This window comes from Hibiscus syriacus, unplaced genomic scaffold (assembly GCF_006381635.1).
Source record: "Hibiscus syriacus cultivar Baekdansim isolate YM2019G1 unplaced genomic scaffold, ASM638163v2 tig00110388_pilon, whole genome shotgun sequence".
Taxonomy (NCBI): Eukaryota; Viridiplantae; Streptophyta; class Magnoliopsida; order Malvales; family Malvaceae; genus Hibiscus; species Hibiscus syriacus.
Window position 1 is genome coordinate 2,193,609 of NW_024062718.1, and position 24,257 is coordinate 2,217,865.

General features: G+C 38.2%; 1 protein-coding gene across 1 annotated transcript in view; it reads left to right on the forward strand.

Annotated features, from left to right (window-relative positions):
• Positions 1–24,257, forward strand: part of LOC120122919 — an 80,171-nt gene that overhangs the window by 33,478 nt on the left and 22,436 nt on the right. The window contains exon 5 of the mRNA XM_039141960.1: positions 232–354. Within this exon, the coding sequence (XP_038997891.1) occupies positions 232–354 (123 nt within the window). The remainder of the gene's footprint in view (positions 1–231; positions 355–24,257) is intronic.

Genomic DNA, 24,257 nt, shown 5'->3' on the forward strand with positions numbered 1-24,257 from the left:
TTGCTGTAATTTTCTATTTTGAACCTCACTTCTTTTCTACTTATCAATTTTTCTTAACCTATGTAATATATATATTCTGCTGTCCTCTCTGTTGTGCTGCATGCCCAAAAGAATACATTGATTCTTCAGTGTTTCGTATATAGAGAATTGGATTGTGGAATTGTTCCATGGATTAGACTTGTTTTTAACAAGGAATTAATTAATTAATAATTTCTCCTGCTGGATTGACAGGTCTCTGGAGATGCTTGTGGGTGTCAACCTGGCAGAAGAAGGTGTTTTAAGACTGCTTTTTGCTGCAGTTTATCTTATGTTTGGAAAAAATGGCAATGATAATGAGGTTTCTGCTGCATCAAGGTTAAGATTTTCTGACTATCATTCACTGGCTAGTATGGTCTTGCTGTTGTGTATTTGTTTTCTCATTGCAATGCAAATGGAAAACATAACTGCTTGTTATATTATTGATAACATGCACAATAGAAATATATGTTATAATTACAATGTTCTGCCTTTGTTTTATGTATTTTATACATGCTTTGGTCCTCATCCCCAAAGATGCACTAGGATAGTGTGTTGAAGGTGAAGATGCTTGGCGCTATGTTTGGATTGAGGGGAGAACAGGAAAGGGAAGGAGGTGGAATTAGGAACCCTTCCCCTTATGTAGGTAACTTAGGATTTAAAACAAGCATAAAGAAGAGATTGTCAACAACCCCCCATGTTGCTCAAAAGGCCTATATTTTAGTTCTCCCAAATCTGGGAAATGAGGTGAAAGGAAAAGGCTAAACTTTCTTTTATATTATAATGTCTATAATACCCTAATCACTTGCATTTAATTCCAAAGAGACCTTTCTCTAGCTTCCTCACCGTTTAACATCTTCCTTGACCGTTATTATTATCTTTTTCCTTCTTGAGCTTCATTGTCAACTTATTCTTAACCTTGCTTTGTACAATTTCATGGTCAATTCTTTTAGTTCTAAACATGTCTCCTTAGTATGTCTTGGCTTCCTACAGTAATCAGAGTGTAAATGATTCTTGTTTAATGGATCACGGTTACAAACTTTCTGCTGCTCAAGAAAGGAGTTGGGAACTAACCTTGCCTTGTAACAGAAACTGTGTACCTTTTGACTTTCTTGTTGCACATATTAATAGGTTTGACCTAAAAAATGCAAAGGGTTCTTACCAAGTACTTTTTTTTTATAGAAATGGGAGACCTCGTTAGAAACCCCCTTCATAACCTACGAAATATGGATATTTCATAGGACATTGGAAGGAGGAAAAGAGTGTCAAGATTTTATTGAAAATCCAAGATATTACAAAGAGGTAACAGCTAACACCAAACTGCTACCAAAAACATAACAGTACAAAACCCCCCAAAACTACTAATCTTTCCTACACTCAACCCCACTCATCCAATTCCCTCTTTTGCCAACTTATCAGCCTCCCAATTAGCCCCTGGAAATATGCCTAAACACCACATCCTTAGCCCTAATTAACTGTAAAATCTCATTCAACAACAAACTCAAAGAATTAGGACATCCACCCTGGTTCTTAATCCGATTAACCACAGCTAGGCAATCACACTCTACAATAAGTCTCCCTTTACTACCCCATTTAGAATCAATAAAAAGGTTCAAACCCCTTTTAACTGCCAACAATTCAGCAACTGTAGGGGGGGCCTGACCCACTGCCTCGGAGAAAGAAGCCAACAGCAAACCCCCTGAATCCTTAATAATATCGCCAATGCCCCCTTTCAACCAATCACCAGTGACAGCCCCATCGACATTCAATTTGAAGAATCCTGATGGAGGCGGAACCCAAACAGACCGAGATAACACCATACTCCTCTTTCTGCCACAATGATCCGCAACAGATGGATCCCCAATTAGACAATCGAACAACAAGGGAAAATCTGTGTTTTGCAGAAAACCTGGTCACCAGTCTATATCTTGCAAGGAAAAAATGATTAATCTGGTCCCTAGAACCCCCTTAAAAACTAATCGGTTCTTACCAAGTACTTGAACCCATATTTAATTACATTCCAAATTACCAACAAGAAAATCATGCACGTGTCCAATAATTTTTGGAATCTGCCGCGCCTTTGAAACATGCTGCACGCTTTATAGAGATCTTGGTAATGGTCAAGTTCCTTTCTAGAACACTTAATTCATCAAATTATTCAGCTATAGTCATCTCATGCACCTTATTTCTCAATTCATAAATTCTCACAGCATTTTCCCACTTGAGGATATGTTTGACATGCTGCATTCCGAATCTTAGATGCATTATTTAGTAGTAGATAACCTTGGGCAATTTGAATCTGCATGGATTTAATGAGCTATGCGTAGAAAGTGGTATTTGCAGAGAAGATTATTTTTCTGTATTTCTTGATATATTTTATTGATAAAAGTAGCACCTATTTATAGGTTACAAAGAGAGCCTAATCTAAGAAAAATTACACAAAATCAGCAGCTACATTATTGTTAAATCCCTAAATGTTAGCAGCTAGATATAATTCCCTTCCCCCCCCCCCCCCGGCAATATACACCAATCTACATCCTCCTTAAGCTGGTGAGTAAACTTAGTGAGACTTTTGGCATGAATTTTGGATGTATTCTCATCTCTTTGGCAGCGACTGTGCTGTCTCAAAGAGTAAAAAACCCTCCCTTATTTCGGGTGGCAGTTGAGTTCTCCCACAGTCATTGTTGATAATTTGCAGCTATTGTTGTTGGTTTCTGCACCCTACTGAGATGACTTCCTGCTTTCCTATGCCAGTGATGATCTTTTTCTGATTTCTGCATCTTCTTATGAGATGTCTTTTAGCTTTTTCTGGTTTCTACATCTTCTTCTGAGATGTCTTCTAGCTTTTTCTGTCATTCACGGACTGGATTGCTGCTGTCATTCAACTTATGGAATGTGGTTGACTTAACAACATATCTTCTCAAGGCTTAAATTTGAACTCCCTCTAGCATTTTTTAAGGCTTAACTAGAACCTCCTCCTCTAGTTTTTCTAGGGATGAACTAGAACCCTCTTCCTTCAGTTCTTTTTTTAGGCTAAACTAGGAACCTTCTTCTTTTAGTTTTTTTTTAAAGGCTAAACTAGGAACCCTCTTCCTTTAGTTTTTTTAAAGGCCAAACTAGGAACCCTCTTCCTTTTGTTTTTTTAAAAGGCTAAACTAGGAACCCTCCCCTTTGACAAGGTTGATTTAAGGCATCAGTTGTAATATCAAGACTGAAATTTGAGGTGGTTCCTGACTGGATTTCTGATGTGGAAGATGTAGGCATTTTGCTGGAAATTTTCTGACTTTCTTAGTTCTGATACCATGTAGAAAAGTGGTATGTGCAGAGAAGAAGATTATTTCTCTATATTTCTTGATATATTTTATTGATAAAAGTAGCACCTATTTATAGGTTACAAAGAGAGCCTAATCTAGGAAAAATTACACAAAATCAGCAGTTATATTATTGTTAAATCCTGAATGTTAGCAGGTAGATATAATTCCCTAAGTTTCCGCAATCTACGCTATGACATGATAAGAGAATTTCCAGATCCCCACTAGTTGTAAGTGGGATTTAGGACCTCTGGCTTTGTTTATCCTTAGTTACATATCCTTAGATGAATAAAAGGCAAGATCTTGGTCACTCAAGATAAATAGATTCATCTAGCTTAGCGGGATTAATTTCTAATAACATATTTCACTAATCAAACAACTTTTTTTCAGCATCGATTTCCCCTTTTTAGAGATTCTATGAAGAACTCATTGTTGAATGCCTAGTTTCAAAAGGCTTCTTATGGCTGTCAAGGTTTAACGGAGCAAATTGCCCTACTGTTGAGTGATAAAAAGTATAGCTCATTTAATCTATAGAAGCTCTAATACTTGAGAGAAATGACCAAGATAGAACTTTTTAGAAAAAAGCCAAGGGAGTTTTTGTTCTTCGTCATGTATATATATATGCTAACCCTAAAACTGCCCAAAAATTGGAAATCGTCATTTTTTTTAAACGGTACGAGATTCATTTAAATACTCAAGGCATCAAGAAGTATAAAGTTTTTGATACAATGAAGTTTATCATAGTAGAACCAAAGTAGATTGGTCATCGACAAGGCCCAATGCGCAAGTGTGAGCAAACCTTATTCGCCTCTCGCTTGGTGCAAGAGACCTTGAAGTTTGGGTGATGCGAAAGAGAATCGTGGACCTCGTTGAGTAATAATCCGGTAGTAGGATGTCTTCTTGACGATTTGCAAGGTGGTTGATAATGGAAATTGCATTTTATTGGAAAGGTGTGAGGTTAATTGGGGTCCAAAAATTTCAAACTGTTTAATTACATGATGGATGAGGAGGGAATTCAAGACATGATGGAATCAACGATCAAAGAGGTAAAGAAAGACGAGGAGGGGAATTGTGAATATTCTTAAGGGAGCAAAAATCTCTATTAAAAGCTGGTCCAACAATAGTCACATGAAGCTGTCGAGATCAATTCTGAACTTAGAAAAATCTATTCTCGAAATGGAGTCGACATAACAACAGGGGTTTGCTTCAATGTCAATGGTCTCCATTGTGAAAGCGAAAAAGGATTTGTGGGAGTTGTATAGAAAAGATGAACAAATCTGGTTTCAGAAGTCGTAAGCGAAATGGATTCAAGATGATGACCGGAACTCAAGATATTTTCACCAACGTGCTGCTAATAGGGGAAGGGTAAATGCTCTGAAGTTTTTGAAAGTGGATGGCAGAATTATTTCGGATTCGGATCAGATTAAATCGGGTGTTCTTGGGTATTTCAATGAGGCATATAACTTGAAGCCAACGTTAGATGTAGAAGATATGGACCTGGATTTTGCTACGCTAACGGACGATCAGGTTTCCTTTTTGGAGAGGAGGTTTTCGGAGGAGGAAATTTGGGAGGCAATTGCCTCGTCCGATAGCAATAAGGCACCAGGCTCGGATGGTTTGAAAATGAGTTTTCTTAAAAGATTTTGGACGTCTTTAAAGAAGGACATATTAGAGTTTTTTAATGATTTTTTTGTTGGAAAGAAGTGGGATAGAGGAGTGAATCATTCTTTTATCACACTAATTTCGAAGAAACCCAATCCGGTTGGTCTGGAGGACTTTAGGCCCATTACTTGGTTGGAGTATTATACAAGATCTTGTCTAAGGTGTTATCAAGAAAACTGAGGGAGTGTATTGATTCTCTGATTGGTCCTTCTCAGTTTGCTTTTGTTCCTGGAGGGCATATTCTTTATTGTTCTTTTATAGCAAAGGAGGGCATTAATTGTTGGAGGAAGAAAGGGTTGAAAGGTATTGCTTTTAAAGTGGATTTTAGGAGAGCATACGATTCAGTAGATTGGTTGACCTTGATGAAAATTATGGAATATATGGGGTTAGGGCAAAGATGGCTATCTTGGATCCTAAAGTGTTTATCTTCAGCCTCTATCTTAGTATTGGTAAATGAATCTCCCACTGAGAATTTCAAAATATCGAGGGGGCTTCGACAAGGTTGTTCTTTATCTCCGTTGTTGTTTAACTTAGTGGGAGAGATGTTAAATCTTATGTTGTCCAAGGCGGTTAAGTTGGGTCTTTTTAATGGTTTCCGGATCGGCTGCTCGAATAGAACTTTTCTGTTGTTTCATTTGCAATTCGCTGATGACTTGTTAAATTTTTGCAGTGCATCAGAAGGTCATTTGAGGAATGTTAAGAGAGTTTTGCTTATTTTTGAAATGATATTTGGGATTAATATGGAAGAACCAATTACCAATGATTGGGCAGCATCGATTGGTTGCACAGTAGGGGTTTTTCCGACTGAGTATTTGGGGCTTCCTCTCGATTCTAGGAGGAACTCGTCAGTCTTGTGGGAATCGGCTCTTCAGAAATTTTTCCAGAAGTTGGCTGGGTGGAAAGCAGCCACGTTATCGCTTACTGGGAGAGTTGTGCTCGTGCATATTGTTTTGAATGCACTGTCGATTTACTACATGTCATTGTTTAGGATGCCTTGTAGTGTCCAAAGGAAGTTGAAGTCAATTCTGGCCAATTTTGTATGGGGAAGCTCGGCTCAGAAAAGCCATATTCACTTGGTTAAATGGTCGACTGTATGCAAACAAGAAGATTTTGGAGGTTTGGGTATCACCGATTTGAATAATATGAATAGGGCTCTTCAAGGGAAGTGGGCTTGGAAATTCGTTAGCGAGAGGGATTCTTGGTGGAAGAGGATGGTGTGTTGTAAATATAACTTGGACAGTAGATCCCTTTTGTTGAATAATGTTTCATCTCCCAAGTTTCCTTGGTTATGGAAGGGAGTGATTAATAATTATTGGTCGGATAATGCGTTTGGTCTCTGCTTCCGTAATCATCTTCATTTGCAAGTCGGGAAGGGGAATTTCATTCTCTTTTGGCTTGATATTTGGTTGTGCAGTGTTCCTCTAAAGTTGAAATTCCCTAGGCCATTCGCCTTTTCGGTTAATAAGAAAGGGGTAATTTTGGAGTTTGGCTTTTTCGACTCGGGGGGTTGGTGTTGGGATATTAAGACGAGGAGAAATCTCTTGGATTGGGAAATTGATCAATGGACCTGTCGAAACGATTCTTTTCTTGAAGGTGAAAGAAGGTGCGATTTAAAAGCCACATTAATTTTTAATTTACCTCTTTCAATTGAGTTTTAATTTAAAAACAAATGTGATTTGAAAACCTCTCGTTTCGAAAAAATTTAGATTTCCTTTATGATCGAAAAGATATAGTTCAAAGAGTCGCCACCAATCTTTGATTAGGGTGTGATTGGGCACCCAAAAATGTTGTCATTTTAAATAAAAATTAATTTTAATTAAAACAACAAATTGAGGTCTGCGTTACCAAAATCCGAGTTCGGGAGTCGGTTACGTGTAGGGAAGGATTAGCACCCCCACAACGCCCTAAATTGGTACCTTGTCGATTAATTAACGTCTTTGCAATGAACTTTATAAATTCGAGTTTATTTTGATTCTTGATCCCATAAAGTAAAAATGTAAATTTAAAACATTCAAAAACACTCAAACAAATTAAATTAAAATTACCAAGTCATCTTAGAAAGATAAAGAATGTTCGATTATTTACAAATATCGAGACCAGATCTTAAAGATATAACAACCTTTTCTCGATATATTTAAATAAACGAACATTTCTTTTTCTCTCGTTCCCAAATTTTAGATGACAAATCAATTTTTTTGTTTCACTTTCGGGATACACTTTTATTTTAAAATCATTAAAAGCGGACCTCAAATCAGTTATGACTGCCCACTTCAATAATTTTAAATTAAAAATATATTACCCTTAATCCAATTATGAATATGGTCAAGTTATGCAAATGAAGCTATCATGCATATTATACAAAATAATGTCATGCAAAAACAAAATTAACTAAAATATGCCATGCACTCAAACAAACTTCTAACTCCTATAGATAAAAAGAAAACAATAAAATTCATATGTATTTACGACACTAACATACATTAGAATAAAACAATATATACAATAAAACATGCTATTAATAACTCGATTTCACATTCAAAATTACCATGAAGGACCATAATAAAATAAAATTAAACTAAGCATGCAAAGTAGAAATAACAACTAACTTAAAAACAAATCTAAGAATGGACTATGTTAAAATAAATTTAAATTTAAAGAATTAAATTAAAAAAAAGTCTAAATTATGACTAAATTAAATCTATGGACGAAAATAAAAATATTAACATAATTACATACCAAACGTAAAATACAAGATATTAACTTGAATAAATAATGGGGTCAAAATAGAAACTTTTTAAAGTAATGAGCCAGAATCACAATCATTGCAAAATTCAATTAAACACACAAAATGGACTAAAATAGAACATGCAAAACTAGAAGACCGAATATGCAAACAAGAGAAAATAAATACCCTAGCATTTAGGACTAAAATCAAATGTGCATAAAAGTTAAAGACCAAATTATAAAGCAAACAATACTCGGCTTCAGGACTAAAATGGAAATCAACAGCATACGTAGTGACCTCAGAGTAATTAGCCCTAATAACCTAACATAAAACCTACTTTAAACTAAACCTAATCCTACACTCATATTAAACCTAACCCTCAGCCGTTCCTCTCCTCTTCTCTATCTCTCCCTTCTTCTTCCCCACGCTCGCACATTGCCCAAACCAGAAAAGGAAATCTACCGCTGCTCCATCTCTCGGCCACCACGTCTTGGTGACTCTACTCCGTTCGATACCCAGTATAACTCCAAAGCTCAACGCCCACTTAAACTCGACACTAGACCAAACTTCGATCCTATCTCTCTCTTCCCATGAACGCTTCAAGTTCTTCACACCGGCCACCGTTCGCCGATGACCACTCTCCATTCAACACGGTCTTTTACTCTGACCACTCAAAACAGAAATCTCAACAACTCCTCTCTCAATCCCGACGACACGAACGAATGGACTCTAAGACTAAGGGTAAGTAATCTCTCTACTTCTTCATTTTGATTGGTTAGAACATGCTGTTAATAATAAATGAAAATAGTTACTGAAATATGGAAATGGTTGAATACCTGTCGAAGAATATTCCCTTGTATGCTCTGTATATCAAAATGGAAGCCTCTGTTTACTTTCCAAGATTGCTTTGTTCTTCCTTCTTGCTCTATTGTGTGAAAAAAAATAAAAATAAAAATTGTTCTCTGGTTTTCGTAATAGTATTTAATTGCTTCTGAAATTCGTCTTTTTTATTTGTTGAAAAATGTATGTAGAAGGAATCGTTTTTTTTTTCTGATTACAAGATGGTCTCCTCTTTTTTTTGTGTTGATGAATGGTTATATCTAAAAAAAACTGACCCTCCCTCATTTACAGTTTTTTGATAACTCACCATACTCCCACTCTCTACAAACCGTTCCCTCTAATTTTTCTGGTTTCCTAACTACCCAGACAAATTAAGCATCTACAGCTGCCCCTCTTTGTTCATTGTCGTGTAACGAGAATAGAGCAAAGATCAAAAGATGACCGAATTTGTCTGGTCTTGAGAATGTTACGTCAGGATAAATACTTGAAAAATCTTCAAATGACGAGCCTGCTCCCTATTCCTTCAGGAAGTATAAGACTCGAACAATCTTCATAAAACGTGTCTGCTCTCTATTCATTCAGAGAGTATAAGACTTGAACAATCTTCAATAAAACGGGTCCGCTTTCTATTCCTTCAGAGAGTATAGAACTCGAAAAATCTTCAATAAACAGGTCCGCTCCCTATTCCTTCAGAGAGTACAGGACTCAATCTTTAACAAACGTGTTCGCTCCCTATCCGTTCAGGGAGTATAGAACTCAATCTTCAACAAACTTGTCCGCTCCCTATTCTTTCAGAGAGTATAGGACTCAATCTTCAACGAACTTGTCCGCTCCCTATTCATTCAGAGAGTATAGGACTCAATCTTCAACGAACTTGTCCGCTCCCTATTCATTCAGAGAGTATAGGACTCAATCTTCAACAAACTTGTCCGCTCCCTATTCTTTCAGAGAGTATAGGACTCAATCTTCAACAAACTTGTCCGCTCTCTATTCTTTCAGAGAGTATAGGACTCAATCTTCAACGAACTTGTCCGCTCTCTATTCTTTCAGAGAGTATAGGACTCAATCTTCAACGAACTTGTCCGCTCCCTATTCCTTCAGAGAGTATAGGACTCAATCTTCAACAAACGCATTTGCTTCACTACTCTTTCGTGAAGGCTTATAGATGATTTGCTTCAAAGGTCAAACTTCTGAATTGGATATGTGAATCTGCTTTAGCTCAGTTTTGGTATAAACATCATTCTTTTCAAAATCTCCAAACCAAACATCTTCATCCCGATGCTTCAATATCTTCAATCTTCAACTATCACTGGGAAACCTGCAAAATGCTTAAGTCATCATGCAATTATGAATGCCATGATCCTACTCATGCCTAAAATGTATGCAATTATGCAATTCAATGAGTTTTCTTCTTTGAAGGAACTCTATCTCCTTTTGATCTCGATGGAACTCGGCTTCATCTTGGGCCCAGAACGTTTGACCAGTTCACCCCAGTTAACAATCTCAATTCCATATCTCTCGGCTTAACAGTACCTTGACTTATTTCTTTCTTGAAACCCGTCAGTACCCATGACCAACTTCTTGATCAATGATAACCTCCTTGGGTCATCCTTTAATGGCTGAGATTTTCTTTGAATTTGAGGATTTTAGTTTTCCTATGGCCACACAAGCTTACATGTTTAAACCATTGTCAACTTCAGAATACCTGCATTTTCCAAAACCTTTTGCACAATAATACAAAATGATCTCATGTACTTCAAGTTAAGCCATATGTTTTAACCTTTCAAAATAAGATGTTTGCAAAAGGGAAATTATCAAGAAAAGACATCTCTTTATTTATATAAATACAGAGAATTTTAGGCAACTAAATGACAAACTTTTAGCTGGAAACAGTAAAAGAACAAAAGAGTAGGCGTCTTCAAATATCAATAATGCAAATGCTTTTGAACTGGCACGCCGTTAGAATGTCTCGAGCGTAGCTTCTGTCAAAAAAATCTTCAAAATTATGATGCTTAAGAGTATGAGGCTACTTCTAAACTCTCAAATCTCTACCATTGGATGCCCTAAACCAGTATTGAATCTCATATGCATTCAATATCTCTCCTGGTTATTTCAATCGGGACTCATTAATCTTTAGTCTCATCCCTGATCACCAACTGTCATTGTTACTATCCATATCAGGAGCTCTTTCCACTTCCAAAATTGATTCAGAACCTCCACCATGCACGAATTCTGAATTTCAAACTCAACTCAAGTCGCCCTTTGCGGGTTTTCAACTTGAGACCTCCTTTGGTTCCAAGACGCCCTTTTCGGGTTTTCATCTTGAACCCTCCTTTTATTTCTCTTTTTTTATTTTTCTCTTTTTTCATTTTTCATTTTTTTCTTTTTCCATTTTCTTCTTTTTTCGTTTTTTTTCATTTTTTCCATCATCATTTTTTTCTTTTTTCTTCTTTTCTCTTTTATTTCTTCTTTAAGCAAAATATCTCTTAACAGCGTCGGAATTCACTGGATATGGTAATTCTGATCCGTCCATTTCAGTTAGGACTAGAGCTCCCCCAGAAAAGGCCTTCTTGACAACATAAGGTCCTTCCCAATTGGGCATCCATTTTCCTCTGAAATCTTTCTGAATAGGCAAAATCCTTTTAAGCACCAAATCTCCCTCATGGAATTCTCGAAGGCGAACTTTCTTACCATGTGCCCGTATCATACGTTTTTGGTACATCTGACCATGACAAATAGCTTTCAATCTCTTCTCTTCGATCAAATTCAACTGGTCATACCTAGCTTGGACCCATTCTGCCTCATCAAGCTTTACCTCTGACAAAATCCGAAGTGAGGGAATTTCCACCTCAATAGGTAAGACAGCTTCCATTCCATAAACCAAAGAAAACGGAGTTGCCCCAGTTGAAGTCCGTACTGAAGTTCGATAAGCAAACAGAGCAAAGGGCAACTTCTCATGCCAATCCTTATAGGTCTCAGTCATTTTCTCTATGAGCCTTTTGATGTTCTTATTGGCCGCCTCTACTGCCCCATTCATCTTTGGGCGATAAGTGGTGGAATTATGATGCTTTATTTTGAACTGTTTACAGACCGAGTCCATCATCTTATTATTTAAATTCAACGCATTATCGGAGATAATCCTCTCTGGTAAACCATATCTACAAATGATCTCCTTCTTCAAAAATTTGCATATTGTAGACTGGGTAACATTTGCATAAGAAGCCGCTTCTACCCACTTGGTGAAATAATCTATGGCTACCAGAATGAAGCGATGACCATTTGAAGCTTTGGGCGAAATTTGTCCAATAACATCCATGCCCCACATTGAGAATGGCCACGGAGCTGTCATTACATGCAACGGATGAGGAGGAGTATGTATCCTATCTCCATAAATCTGACACTTGTGACATTTTCGGGCATAATTGATACAGTCTGTTTCCATAGTTGACCAATAATACCCAAATCTCATAATCTGCCTAGCCATAACATGCCCATTAGCATGGGTACCACATATTCCCTCATGCACTTCTTCAAGAATCAATTTGGCTTCTTTCGCGTCCACACATCTTAACAAAACCTGATCCAGACTTTTCTTGTATAGAGTCTCACCATCAAGCACATACCCTGATGCCATTCTTCTAATGGTTCTCTTATCATTCTCAGTAGCCTGTTCTGGATAACTCTGATACCTTATATATTGTAAGATATCATAATACCAGGGATTTCCATCTTCTTCCTCTTCAATATTAAAACAATGGGCCGGATACTCATAAGCCTTCATTTCAATGGGCATCATATTTGAATGCTCGCTCATCTTAAATGCTGCTGCCAGTGTGGCTAAGGCATCTGCCATTTGATTCTCTTCTCTGGGGAGGTAATTGAAAGTTATTTCTTCAAATTCTTCAACAAGCTCCATAACCAACTTACGGTATTCTACAAGCTTGGGATCTTTTGTCTCCCATTCTCCTCTGAGCTGGTATATTACCAAAGCTGAATCTCCATACACCTTGAGCATTTTTACTTTGCGTTCAACAGCAGCTCTAAGACCCATAACACAAGCTTCATACTCGGCCATATTGTTTGTACAATCAAAATTAAGCCGACTGGTGAAAGGATAATGCTCTCCCTCTGGTGATACCAAAATTGCCCCGATTCCATGTCCCAAGGCATTTGAAGCACCATCGAAGTTCAACTTCCAATATTTGCTAGTGGATGCCACGGCTTCTTCTACCGAAATAGCCATTAAATCTTCATCTGGGAAATCAAAGCTCAACGACTCATATTCTTCCGAAGCCCTGCTTGCAATGAATTCCGCTATAGCACTTCCTTTAATTGCCGTCTGGTTTACATACTGGATGTCAAATTCGGACAATAAGATCTGCCAACGAGCTAATCTTCCAGATAATGCAGGCACACCCATTAGATATTTCAAGGGATCAAGCTTGGATATAAGCCAAGTAGTATGATACAACATATATTGCCTAAGCCTTCGGGTAGCCCATACTAAAGCGCAACACAACTTTTCAACGGGTGAGTATCTTGTCTCACATTTAGTGAACTTCTTGCTGAGATAATAGATAGCCCTTTCTTTCTTCTCAGTTTGGTCACGTTGCCCCAGCACACACCCCATTGTATTTTCATAAACCGACAAATACAGAATCAAGGGTTTGCCTGAGATGGGTGGTGCTAAGATCGGAGTGCTCGACAAATATCTTTTCACTGCTTCAAAAGCTCTTTGACAGTCCTCACTCCATTCTCCTGAGTTATTCTTGCGAAGAAGGCGGAATATGGGATCACACTTTTCTGTCAGCTGTGAAATAAACCGAGCTATATAATTCAATCTCCCCAAAAATCCTCTGACTTCTTTTTGTGTTCGTGGGGCTGGCAAGTCTTGAATAGCTTTTACTTTATCTGGGTCTATTTCAATTCCTTTTCAGCTTACTACGAAACCCAACAACTTTCCAGATGTCACCCCAAAAGTACATTTATTTGGGTTGAGTTTTAACTGGCATCTTCTTAGTCTTTTAAAGAGCTTTCTCAAATTCCCAATATGCTCTTCCTCTGTCTTGGCTTTGACAATCATATCATCGACATAAACTTCTATCTCTTTATGCATCATGTCATGAAATAACGTCACCATGGCCCTTTGATATGTTGCTCCTGCATTCTTCAGTCCAAACGGCATTACTTTATAACAAAACGTTCCCCACATGGTAACGAATGTTGTTTTTTTCCATATCCTCAGGGTTCATCTTAATTTGATTATAGCCAGAGAAACCATCCATAAAAGAGAACAAAGAATTTCCAGCAGTATTATCCACTAGAGTGTCTATATGTGGCAAAGGAAAATTATCTTTTGGACTAGCTCGGTTGAGATCCCTGTAGTCAACACACATTCGAACTTTCCCATCCTTCTTCGGTACTGGGACAATATTAGCCACCCATTCAGGATATTTGGCCACTTTAAGAAACCCGGCATCAAATTGTTTCTTCACTTCCTCTTTAATCTTGAGCAACATCTCAGGTCTCATTCTTCTCAGTTTTTGTTGTACCGGTTTACATTCAGGTTTTATTGGTAATTTATGAACAACCAGTTCTGTATCTAAACCCGGCATATCTTCGTATGACCAAGCAAACACATCTTTGTATTCTTGAAGCAATTCTATCAAATCATGTCGACCTCCAACTGACAGAGTGGTACCAATCTTTACTTCTCTCTTATCCTCATCTGTCCCAAAATTCAAAATCTCAGTAGACTCTTTATGAGGCAAAATCTGCTTATCTTCATTCTCCACCATTTTCAGCAATTCAGAAGGTAGTTCACATCCCTCATCATCATCACAATCTTCGATCTCCCCTTGACATATAGGCTTTTCGAAATCAATCTCCGGGTCAGAGTCATTAGCATTCATATTATTGATATCTGAGCTCCTGAAAAAATAATGAAAGAGAAGATATATATACATATATACATATGGGAGGATCTTTTCCCATATAAATAAATAGAAGGAAATAAATACATACATATATACAACAAAGAATGAATGAATGAAATGAATGGGAAAATGTTTGCCATTTGGAACTAACAGAATGCATCTTTTATTGAAAGCAAGAAAAAACAAACAGCTTAACCCTTTACATAAAATCACCTATTGCCCCAGGGTATGAACAACAGGGAGAAAGTTCCAGTGCATTACTCTGTAACAGATTTGTAAACTACAGGCAGTTCTTCCGCGGTCCAATTGTTCAACACAAAGCCCGGCGGTGCAGGATAAATGCCCATATCTCTCATTTCCTCAAATTCATCATCAGTTATAACGTTAATGCCTAAATCTCCCAAGGCATTCTCAACCATCACCTCAGTATTCCTCGAATTCCCTTGAAACATATGTCCCCCAGATATGAAAATGCTACTCAACGGCGGGAAGGTCATGGGTTCCCAACTAAGGTCTTCACCAGCCAATCTGGCCTTTCTGATTTCTTGGCCCTTCTTAATTCCCCTCATCTTATCCCTCGAAGTTGGCTGATACCCCAAACCAAATCGATCTTTTTTAGTAATAGGGCATATGGGATTCACCGGTCCTTGTAACTGTCGGCCTAAACCCTTTCCAACTTTTGCTCCTCTTCCAAGAGTCAATTTAAGACCCATCTTGGTACAGTTTGACAATCGAGGCTTTGGTATCTTCTTGCCTTCGGCCACAAACGTAGCATTGACAAATTCCAACGATCTGAAAGAACACTCGACGGCTTGCTCATCAACTTCAATATACAGAGCAGTAGTAGAAACAGAAGCAATAATGTCCTCTTCAGCATGAATACATACCAACCTTCCATCAATCACAAATTTCAGTCTCTGGTGTAATGTGGACGGAACTGCACCGGCCTGATGAATCCAAGGCCTTCCCAACAAACAATTGTACGTTGGCATAATGTCCATTACGAGAAATTCTACTTCATAAGTTGCTGGACCAATATTCAGAGGAACATCAATCTTGCCCAACACTTCTCTTTTAGTCCCATCGAAAGCTCGAACCACACTTTGACAGGTTCTCATAAGTGTACTATCTAATGGAAGCTTCTTTAAAGTCACTAAGGGCATCACATTCAAAGCTGAACCATTATCAACCAAGACCCGGGACAACACATGCCCTTTACATTTAACTGTAATGTGCAAAGCCTTTTGACTACCCATCATCCCAGAAGGGATTTCATCCTCAGAAAAAGATAAAAAATTATCAGCTTGTACATTGGAAACTAACCGATCCAACTTTTCAACGGGCAATTCTTTCGGAACAAAAGTCTGGTTCAAAACCTTTAATAGAGCATTCCTATGGGCCTCTGAACTCAAAAGTAATGATAAAACAGAAATACGGGCAGGCAGCTTGTGTAACTGTTCCACAACACTGTACTCACTGTGTTTCAGAAATTTCAAAAATTCTACCGCTTCACTCTCGGTTACTGGTTCATTGACAACAGGCCTATCCTCTTCTATCTGCACATCAACTTTTTTCCCTTTATCAACTGCAACCTTCTTCTCAGACTCTTTAGGTGGATTAAGAGAATAACACCTACCACTTCTAGTAAAACGTCCCACCTCATCTACTTCATCATTCTCCTTTGTTACATCTCCCATCTGACAATCATATCTCCAAGGCACTTGTTTATTATCCCGATATGGGAATGGAGATGGAGGTGTAATAACCACTTTCGGGGCTACCTTCTCAACAACTCGATTTTTGGGAGTAATAATTAGGGGACAACTGGCATTGTATACCCCTTTAGACGATCCTTCTGAAGCGCAAACTTCCGCTTCCTCTTTTTCAGCAATCTCTCTAAAGAACTCAATTTCTTTACTGTCCATCATGTCTTGTACCAAAGATAGGAAATCAGGACATTGCTGAATACTGTGTCCTTCACTGTTATGATACTGACATACCTCTCCACTGTTAAACTGTTCACCCATCAAACTGGGCTTCAACAATCCTACCTTGACCATCTGGCACCACACCCAACTCATGGGTGATACCACCTCACTAACATTTTTTGCAATTCTCTTTCCTTTCTCTTCAGTAATCGCATTAACTCCTGCCCCTGCATGGCTTGGCAACGGATTCTGAGCTATATTTGGCTGCTCACTGTCACCAAAGTTGATGACATTCCTCGTTCTCAAAGCTTGGACAACCTTCTTAAAAGCAGTACAATTCTCAATGGAATGCCCAGGGTTCCCTGCATGGTACTCACACTGAGCACTAGCATCATACCATTTGGGAAAAGGAGGTTGCATTGGTGTCACGTGATACGGCGAAACCACATGCCGATCATACAAAATCTGAAATAATTCCTTATAAGTCATCGGGATGGGGTCAAATTGAGGTCTCTCTCTCCTCTGGTCCCTTGCCCCTTGTCTATTGTCATTTTGTGTCGATGACCCTGCTCCTTGAGGACGGGAAACAGTGATGTTATTAGAATCGTATTGCCTCACATTACTGACTTCGCTTTCCTTTTTCCTCGTTGGTGGCCTCTTACTAGACTCTCCTCCTTCGAGCTTTCCACTCTTAATCGCCATTTCAATCATTTCCCCTGCTGTAACTACGTCAGCAAAACTTCGATAAGGATTACCGATAAGATGCGAGAAAAAAGGAGCCTTTAAGGTGTTGACAAAAAGCATATTTGTTTCCTCCTCTTCCAATGGCGGGTGGACTTGCACTGCTACATCTCTCCATCTTTGAGCATATTGTCTAAAACTCTCGTTAGACTTCTTTTCCATTCCTTGCAACATCATCCTGTTGGGCCTAACATCCTTCACATGTTTGTATTGCTCAAGAAAGGACTTAGCCAAGTCTTTCCACGATTTAATATTAGCTCTACTCAGCTGGTTATACCATCGGATTGCCGAGCCAGTTAAGCTTTCCTGAAAGCAGTGTATCAACAATTGATCGTCCCCTATGTATCCGGTCATCTTCCTACAAAACATTGTGATATGTGCAGAGGGGCACCTGGTACCATCAAACTTTTCAAAGTCAGGAACTTTAAACTTTGGAGGCAAGACCAGATCAGGAACTAGACTTAACTCCTTTGCGTCGAATCCGTAGACACTGGTATCTTCCTTCATGGCTCTGACCTCTCTTTCTAACTGCTTCCATTTCTCTTCCAACAGATTGTTTTGGTCCTTCTTGGCTTCTTCATCAAGGTCCGGAACTTGATGATATTGATGTTCTTCCTGATACGAACTAGATCCAGGCTGTACGTTAACAGAAGCACCGACCGGATTAATGTGCACCTTCCCGACATGAACAGGGGTCACTTGAACATTCTGAGATTGTTCTGGGGTTAACCCTGGATGATGAAGTGGGTCTTCAGTTACACCTTCTGGTATAGGGCTTTTCCCATGTTCTGGATTTCTTCCATCCAACATACTCGCAAACTTGGCAAACATCTCCTTTTGGGCATTCATCATATCTTCTTGCATTTTCTTGATATTATCTTGTAACTCCGACTGAACCTTCTCAATTTGGGCAAGTTTGTCTTCCATAACTTTCTTCCTTGTTCTGTAGATATACTTGGGATTTTCCAGTATTACTCTGTCACAGAGTCATTTTGTTATCGCTGATATTTATTAATGAATATAAAATATATGATTATGAATGAATAAAATGCGATGCAAAAATTAAATGCATTAAAAATGCATATGCAAAATGCAGGGTGTTGATCTTGGAACGACTCCTTAGAACAACTCTTTATATTAGAACGACGTTCAATTACAAAGTTGAAACATATCACAAATAAATCTGCACCATCTCTCCTATTTCTTGTACGTGTGCTAGTAACTCTACGATCTTCTGGTTTTCTTCAGCCTCGGGATCCAGTTCTTCAGTCACATCAGCAGCTTCCTCAGATAGAATGACCAAATACTGAGCTATTCCCCGCGCGTGGTTTAGGTAACAAGCAATAAAATCCTCTATTTGCTTAACTCTCGCCTAAGCTCGCTCCCACCGAAAACGCCACTGTATATCCCCCTCATAGGGAACTATCGATAACTCACTTGCTTGCCTCTGAAAATCTTGAACCATGGCTTCAAGCTCACTCACTTGTTTTTTCAGACTTTCAACCTCTCCCTGGCTCGAGCTACCTTCCTTGTTTCGGTACCGTCGTAATGCAATCTCTAAACTTGGAATTTTCTCCTTCAACTTCTCATTCTGGACTTGACTCTCTTGTAACCGCTGCTCTAAAGAATCATTTTCCTTCGATAAAATCTTAACTCGGTGCCTGCTTTGCTTGAGCTCCTCTTGACTCTCTCCGGCTACTCTTTTGAGGCTCGCCACCTCTTGCCTCAATTCCACAGACTTACTCGAGCTAGAACCTGTCTGAGCTTTTACCATTCGCTGATAAGTTGACCGAAGATCGTCAAAATCCAGCCGAAGTTGCTTCTCTACTTTTTCAATTCGATCTGCTCTACTCTTCTGAATGTCAATCTCCAATCCCTTTTGATACACTTCATCTTCTAGCTTCTGCAAAGTCATTCTCCATTGTCTTCGTTCTGCTTCGAAATCGCGCTTGGCTAACTCTAATGGAGATGGCACCACTCTCAACTGTTCCTCCACCGGCTGAATATTTTCAGGATTCACCATCGGGATATTGTCATTTACTCGACCGCTTCTCCACTGCTCGTACTCTTGAGATAACTCGAGATCATAAGTGAACAGATTCACACGACGAGTTTGCTTCCAGGCCTCAGCAACCCCTTTAACTTTACCCTTATACTGATCTCCTTTGAATGCAAAATCCGATCCTAACAAGTCCCACGTGGCTGGAATGAACTGCCTCGATCCATACTGTCTGGAAACTAGTAGCGGTGCATACCCAACAGAACCCCATATACCTGGCAAAGGAACCCAATCTCGCTCTCCACATCGGTAAAGTATATCTGAAGAAGTATTCCACGAAGCTCGCCACAAAATATCTCCATCTCTGATATCCTTGAAGATGACCATCCATTTTTCTTCAGTGAAACCCTCAGGCCACTCTTTAGAAAGAAAATCTTTCAAAGGCGAAAACCCCTCTAGAAACACTCGTCCTGGTGCTCTTTCAACATGTTTGAAATGACTCAGAATCCACACTAGCAGCAAAGGCGCACATCCTATAAAGCGTCCTTCTCCCTCGCGCCTACAAGAACTCAAAGACCGGAATGTCTCAGCTAGAATAGCTGGAACAGGATCCACGCGCTTGTCTAATCTTTCAAACATATCAACAACTGATATGTCTACATATCCCAACACTTTTGGAAAAATAACGAGCCCATAAATCCCTAAAGCAAACAAGTCGAACTTCTTTCTCTTATCAGGATGATGAGCAATTACTTCTTTCAGAGCAGCCCAAGAGATGCACTCACCCTCTCCCTTCTTCTTAATGTTTCTGATTACCCAATCTTCACTCATTCCGGTCATCAATAGTAATTTCTTCTTAAATGAAGGAGTGACTGGCAGCTTGGTATATACTCTATCCATCTGTGACCTCGAACAACGGACCAAAGCTTGATATTCCTCTATTGTTGGTGTCAGGTCCACCCTACCAAATGTGAAACAGCTATAAGCCGGATTCCAGAACTACGCCAACGCTCTAAACAAATTTCGGTCAATAGAAACATCCAGAAGATAAGGAATATCGCCGTACAACTGATAAAACATCTCCTTATCGGCTGCTTCCCATCTTCCCCATATCTCTCTTAGCTCACTCAGATCATTTTGGCGTACGTTGATGTGAGTGTAACCAAATAACTCTGACACATATCCAGGCATCACGCTGTCTCCATTGGTCAATTGGGACTGTTCCGACCACCTCAAAACATCTGCATTGTCCTCAACCTCTCTCTAAACCGTTCGTTCCATATTACTGGCCTTCTATATGGACATCGACCCCAAATCAACACCATGTAATGGATCGTGCAATGCAAAACATAAAAAAAACAAGGCAAAGATAACAAAAGATCGGTTAGTAAACATAAAGCCATTAAGTCGGGATAATAATTTATTCAAGAATCCTACCCACACATGCTGGCTACCCAATCATGTTTTATCAGATTGTACCCAACATGATATCTACCCCCATGCTTTGTTATTCACAAAAATAAATCCTAACCGCATGATATCTAATTCGCATGCATTTATTCGAAAAAAACGAAAATAAATGACTCAAAAAAGCTTTTCCTTGTGTACCCTCCTCACGGGATTCTTAAGGTTCGGGTTTGGTTCAACCTAAGTTCAGGCTCTACGTTCACTATATGCTGGGTTAGGTTCTAAAGTAATAGGTTCTCGAATTGTCCTTGTCGGTGCCCCCTTGGGCTGCCGAACCCTCAATCCTGGCCCATCACAGGCTTTAGGGGATCGAGTTCAATTTCGAGGGAACACACCTCCTTATGTCCATGCGGAGGTGAATACCATCACGAGGACCATAAGGCGTGAGCTCCAGGGGCGATCCACTATCCCATGCAGAGGTGAAAACCACACGAGGGCATAGTCTCTCACTCCTACTTAATTAGGACGGAGCGGGGTTTTAGCTCATGTTATGATAATGCAGCTGTGCAGTGTGTGAGGAAAAGCGAAAAAACAATCAAAAACACTCAAAATCAATTCCCAAAACAAATAATTATTCTGAAATCATTAACAAACAGATTAGTACAACTATTTAATTGTTAATCGAATTAAATTAAAGAAATCAAAATACAAACAAAAATTATTAAAAACCAAACAATGGATCAAAAATCAAATTAAATCGAATTTGTAATTTTCAATTACAAAGACAATTAATTAATCGACTATCGGCTTGACTCTCTAGAAGATCTCCCCAGCAGAGTCGCCAAGCTGTCGAAACGATTCTTTTCTTGAAGGTGAAAGAAGGTGCGATTTAAAAGCCACATTAATTTTTAATTTACCTCTTTCAATTGAGTTTTAATTTAAAAACAAATGTGATTTGAAAACCTCTCGTTTCGAAAAAATTTAGATTTCCTTTATGATCGAAAAGATATAGTTCAAAGAGTCGCCACCAATCTTTGATTAGGGTGTGATTGGGCACCCAAAAATGTTGTCATTTTAAATAAAAATTAATTTTAATTAAAACAACAAATTGAGGTCTGCGTTACCAAAATCCGAGTTCGGGAGTCGGTTACGTGTAGGGAAGGATTAGCACCCCCACAACGCCCTAAATTGGTACCTTGTCGATTAATTAACGTCTTTGCAATGAACTTTATAAATTCGAGTTTATTTTGATTCTTGATCCCATAAAGTAAAAATGTAAATTTAAAACATTCAAAAACACTCAAACAAATTAAATTAAAATTACCAAGTCATCTTAGAAAGATAAAGAATGTTCGATTATTTACAAATATCGAGATCAGATCTTAAAGATATAACAACCTTTTCTCGATATATTTAAATAAACGAACATTTCTTTTTCTCTCGTTCCCAAATTTTAGATGACAAATCAATTTTTTTGTTTCACTTTCGGGATACACTTTTATTTTAAAATCATTAAAAGCGGACCTCAAATCAGTTATGACTGCCCACTTCAATAATTTTAAATTAAAAATATATTACCCTTAATCCAATTATGAATATGGTCAAGTTATGCAAATGAAGCTATCATGCATATTATACAAAATAATGTCATGCAAAAACAAAATTAACTAAAATATGCCATGCACTCAAACAAACTTCTAACTCCTATAGATAAAAAAAACAATAAAATTCATATGTATTTACGACACTAACATACATTAGAATAAAACAATATATACAATAAAACATGCTATTAATAACTCGATTTCACATTCAAAATTACCATGAAGGACCATAATAAAATAAAATTAAACTAAGCATGCAAAGTAGAAATAACAACTAACTTAAAAACAAATCTAAGAATGGACTATGTTAAAATAAATTTAAATTTAAAGAATTAAATTAAAAAAAAAGTCTAAATTATGACTAAATTAAATCTATGGACGAAAATAAAAATATTAACATAATTACATACCAAACGTAAAAATACAAGATATTAACTTGAATAAATAATGGGGTCAAAATAGAAACTTTTTAAAGTAATGAGCCAGAATCACAATCATTGCAAAATTCAATTAAACACACAAAATGGACTAAAATAGAACATGCAAAACTAGAAGACCGAATATGCAAACAAGAGAAAATAAATACCCTAGCATTTAGGACTAAAATCAAATGTGCATAAAAGTTAAAGACCAAATTATAAAGCAAACAATACTCGGCTTCAGGACTAAAATGGAAATCAACAGCATACGTAGTGACCTCAGAGTAATTAGCCCTAATAACCTAACATAAAACCTACTTTAAACTAAACCTAATCCTACACTCATATTAAACCTAACCCTCAGCCGTTCCTCTCCTCTTCTCTATCTCTCCCTTCTTCTTCCCCACGCTCGCACATTGCCCAAACCAGAAAAGGAAATCTACCGCTGCTCCATCTCTCGGCCACCACGTCTTGGTGACTCTACTCCGTTCGATACCCAGTATAACTCCAAAGCTCAACGCCCACTTAAACTCGACACTAGACCAAACTTCGATCCTATCTCTCTCTTCCCATGAACGCTTCAAGTTCTTCACACCGGCCACCGTTCGCCGATGACCACTCTCCATTCAACACGGTCTTTTACTCTGACCACTCAAAACAGAAATCTCAACAACTCCTCTCTCAATCCCGACGACACGAACGAATGGACTCTAAGACTAAGGGTAAGTAATCTCTCTACTTCTTCATTTTGTTTGGTTAGAACATGCTGTTAATAATAAATGAAAATAGTTACTGAAATATGGAAATGGTTGAATACCTGTCGAAGAATATTCCCTTGTATGCTCTGTATATCAAAATGGAAGCCTCTGTTTACTTTCCAAGATTGCTTTGTTCTTCCTTCTTGCTCTATTGTGTGAAAAAAAATAAAAATAAAAATTGTTCTCTGGTTTTCGTAATAGTATTTAATTGCTTCTGAAATTCGTCTTTTTTATTTGTTGAAAAATGTATGTAGAAGGAATCGTTTTTTTTTTCTGATTACAAGATGGTCTCCTCTTTTTTTTGTGTTGATGAATGGTTATATCTAAAAAAAACTGACCATCCCTCATTTACAGTTTTTTGATAACTCACCATACTCCCACTCTCTACAAACCGTTCCCTCTAATTTTTCTGGTTTCCTAACTACCCAGACAAATTAAGCATCTACAGGACCGAACTGTTGTTGATGCTGGGTAATGTTAGAATTGGAAAGGTTGTTGAAGATTCTTGTTTATGGATTGGAAATGGGGAGGGCGTGTACACGGTTAAATCGTGCTTAAAGTTAAATTCTTGCTTGTCCGAGCTGGATCTGTCCTGGTCGAAGTTGGTGTGGATTGGAATTGCCCCTCCTAAAGTGGAGGCTTTTTTGGCAGGTTATTCATCAGAAGATGGCGGTAAAAATTGAGCAAATAATACGTGGTGTCAGTGGGGTTGAGGACATTCTTTGCCCACTATGTGGTTTGAGCCCGAAACTGTTTCTCATCTTTTATTATCGTGCAGGGTAGCTTGGGGATTATGGGTAGGTTTTTTGAGGTGCTGGAATTTACATACTGTTATGCAAAATAATCCAAAGATATTTGTAGCCTCTTGGGCTGATTTAGTTCCGAAGTCAGAGATATGGAAAGTCATCCCTG